This window comes from Thalia democratica, chromosome 5 (assembly GCF_965202585.1).
Source record: "Thalia democratica chromosome 5, ktThaDemo2.hap1.1, whole genome shotgun sequence".
NCBI classification, from domain to species: Eukaryota; Metazoa; Chordata; class Thaliacea; order Salpida; family Salpidae; genus Thalia; species Thalia democratica.
In genome coordinates this window covers 60,472,151-60,475,823 of record NC_139169.1, presented here as the reverse complement: position 1 = coordinate 60,475,823, position 3,673 = coordinate 60,472,151, and the positions used below count along the sequence as shown (strand labels likewise).

The 3,673-nt window shown below is 29.1% G+C and overlaps 1 protein-coding gene across 1 annotated transcript; it reads right to left on the bottom strand.

The window, feature by feature from the left end:
- LOC145836699 (annexin A13-like) lies at window positions 1–3,084 on the bottom strand. The gene is made up of 7 exons (XM_082944480.1): window positions 2,970–3,084; window positions 2,188–2,282; window positions 1,833–1,967; window positions 1,306–1,455; window positions 882–1,058; window positions 382–573; window positions 1–168 (listed from the first exon to the last, which is right to left on the bottom strand). Exons 1-7 carry the CDS (start codon window positions 3,082–3,084, stop codon window positions 1–3), a joined length of 1,032 nt encoding a protein of 343 aa, XP_082800606.1.
- Between the last annotated feature and the right edge of the window lie 589 nt (window positions 3,085–3,673).

Genomic DNA, 3,673 nt, shown 5'->3' with positions numbered 1-3,673 from the left:
CTAATCCAGATGTTCATACACTGGCCTAGCGTAAATGTCATACTTATTAACAACTCCGAGCAACAGTTTTTGGTAATCACCGCAAGTTTTAGTTTTGATGAGATCGGTGAACGACTCACAACTGTTGTTTACTTTTTTGTAAATTCTAATTATTTTCCACAGGTCAATCTGAAATAAAAATATCTAAAAAATAGGTAAACATTAAAAACTTATTTTAGACTAATAAACCAATTAAATAGTTCACAAAGAAACATAAGGTAAAAAGAATAAAAAATTACACTTTATACAACGAATCGTGCTAAGTAACTCTAGATACTTATCTTGATAACTATTTTGAAATTTTTTATTGCTTTATTTTTGTATAAAACTTTATCAACCGACCTCGCTTCTGGTACAAACGATCCTGGTGATCTGATCTTCGTCAACACAAGATCCGCTGATGGCTTTGTGAAGCAATTTGGCGAAGTAATAGGACTGACCGTAGATGACCTGAGAGCAGAAATCTACTAGGGCGCGCTCTATGTCGCCTGAAAACTCGCTTTTGATCGATTCTATGATGCACTTTCCGCTTAGCTGTGTAATAAACATTAATATCTATAGGGGTTTTAGTACAAAATTTTTTCAAACTTGTTGTTATTGTATTATTGGTACCTTTAACAATCGGTTTAAAAGCTTTACTAGTTGTTAATTTAGTTTCTTTTAATAAAAATACCTTACATACCTTTATAATCTACAGTTAAAAAAATACAGCTGATATCTGATAGTTCTACTAATCACGTATATGTTAGTAAAAAAAATGTTCTATAAAAACATTATAGTTTAAAACAGCAAAATCTAAGTTATAATACGAAGTTTTATTTATATCAGCAACAAAATAAGACCTTTTGGTAGAACCTGAAAGTTCTTTTTAGTTGAGCATTGCTCCTTGTCGCCAGTATGCGGATAGAAGTTGCTTCGTTGGTTCCGCAGAAGTTTAATTCTCCAGCCTTCAAAAGCTCGCAAGCTTCCATTTCAGCCAGTTTGTTGTCAACATAACCGCATTTATCGTCTTGCCTTCCCTTAATAATAGTTCAATTTTATTGTTGTTAAACTGTTACTTCTTCTGAAAGGTTTGTTGTTTGTTAAACTTAAGGTGCAGTAGCTTAAACTTAAAAGAAAAAAGATACACACATTGATGTTATACATAAGAACTTAAAAACTTCAAGTAAAAAAACAGTATGTGTGTTTTATTACTTTTTTCTAGTAAACAGCTTGTATTTTGTTAAGGAGAGCTTAAATTAACAAAAAAATATTTGTATAAGTTACCTTGGTAATCGCAAGGATGAACTTTTTCACATCCCCCCTGAGCTCTTTTCTCAGATCCCATTTTAGATTTCTACAGTATTTTTTGTAGTACAAATTTCTCAAAGCTTTCATTTCTGCCTCATCTTTACCGGTTAGAATTTGAATCAAGGTCTAAAAACAAAACGTTTTGTATTATAGTTGGCTATAGATCTACTTAAACACTTTTGACTCAAAACGAAGTAAGCTGTGACAAATGCTACTAAAATTAGAATATGAGTTTTACCGTAATTCAAGAAAGTTTATAAAGTATATATTCATAGGGTATATGAATAAAATATTAAACAGTAGTTTAGCATATATTTTTGTTGATTCAAAGTTTATTACCACCACGAAACAAATAAACACTTCAAAGCAAACTTTTTATTGTGTTGTTTTATACTTTTATACTTTAACGATTTAAAAAAAAAAATTATATGATCATTACTTTGTTCCCACTTTTTTTACTTAAAAAAAATTTTCATGAGTGTTATTATTTTTTATACAAATACCTGTTCGTTAGTTCCGAGTCCTTTCATGGCACACCTCAAGCTATCGGCTTCTTGCTCAATGGGGCATTTATACAAAGCATTCAGAAGTTTTCTGAAACTTCCGCTTGTTTCCTCTGACAAGTGACAAATCAAATTCTACAAATCAGTATTTAGTTATTAACTTTAATTAATGTGTTTAAACAGCAATGTTAGTTTATATATTTATATACATTAACAACCTTTAGAATTAGTTTTAATATTTATGCACGAATATATACTATTGTTTGTTAAAGGTTTACCAAATTATTTTTTGTTTTTTTACTGATAATAACAAGTTTATAATAAGAAAATTAGCTATGTTTTCAATAATTTATACCTTTCCATATATTTGCTTGTACAAATCGTAAATAATACGGCGCTGCTTGAAATTTCCACTCAAAGTTATTCTGATTATTGTGTCTTCATCGGTACCTACAATTTTTTTTAAGGCTGTAAAAGGTTTTGTTAAAAAACAAAAAGCTTGGATTTTGTTGTTTTATCCAAGCTAGTGTTATAACTACAAACAATGTAGTGCACAGAGGAACTTATTCTACAACAACAGCCGATTAGAATATTTTTCGAGCACTAAAAACTAGTATTGTAAAACTGGTAGTATGTAACTTCCTGATAATATTTTAGGAAAAAAGAACTTTCTTTGAATGATGATTAAAACACGTGTAATTAAATTATATAACAATAATAAAATGAGCACTGTTGTAAAATTTTAGATTAGATTGTGCAACAAACTTTTTTTTTTCTTCAAAAATGTTTTAAAAATAGATGCTATTGTTATTTTTTATTTTAGAGTCAAGTTACTCAAAACAATACTGCTAGTCTTGATAAAAAAACAAAGTAAACAATAAGAAAGAATTTCATCTAAAACAAGTAACTTAAGCAACAGCTTTTTATTCTTTTTAATTACACTACAATCAAAAGCATGTAAACACGTTTGATCAACATATAAAAACCTTTTTTTTTTGTTACACAATACACAATATTTCGTAACAAGCGGCTTAAACTACTAGATTTAAACTACTTTAAGCAGTAACGGTACAAATACGTATAAAAATGTTTGTTCAATGGGCGAGAAGTTTAGATAAACTTAATATATCTACTCACCACACCCGGCCATTGCGAGGTAAAGATCTCTGACGTCTTCCTCGTCGGCTTCATCATATTCGAACTTGCATTCGTACCAATTGACGATCCTCTCTACTGTTCCCGGAGCTGCCATTTCGTGCTAATTGTTTACAATTCGCTGTGCAATCAATTACAAGTTTTTTATGAAAATTGTCTGTCTGCTCGCAACTTATACTGTAGCAACGGGGAAGTTAGATTGAGGAAGTTAAAACAAGTTTGAATAAATTTGCTTGCAATATTTAAATTGGCGACTTCACAGTGTGACGTTGTTGTATTTAGTAAGAAATTATATGCTAACGTGTATAGTTATTTTACAGCTGTTTCTTCTCAATAAAATAAAACAAAATGTTTATTTTTATTACTTTACTGCTTTCAATGCTTAAAGTTTCTGCACTTAATTTTTTTTTCACTATTCCGATTTTTATTTTAAAGTTAGTGTCATTGTAAAACACAAAAATTGTTTGTATATACTATTTTTAAACTTAACGTTAAAACTTATTATACTTTTTAATAATCTTAAAAAACAATAAATAAAGATCTATACTTCTAGAGGACAATCAATATAAACTAGTAGTTATTTAAAGTTATAACTGGTAGTAATTTTTGACATTAATTAAAAAATTAAAAAATTCTATAGTTCTCACTTATTGGCTTCAAACCAAGAGTTTTAAAGGTAACAAGAC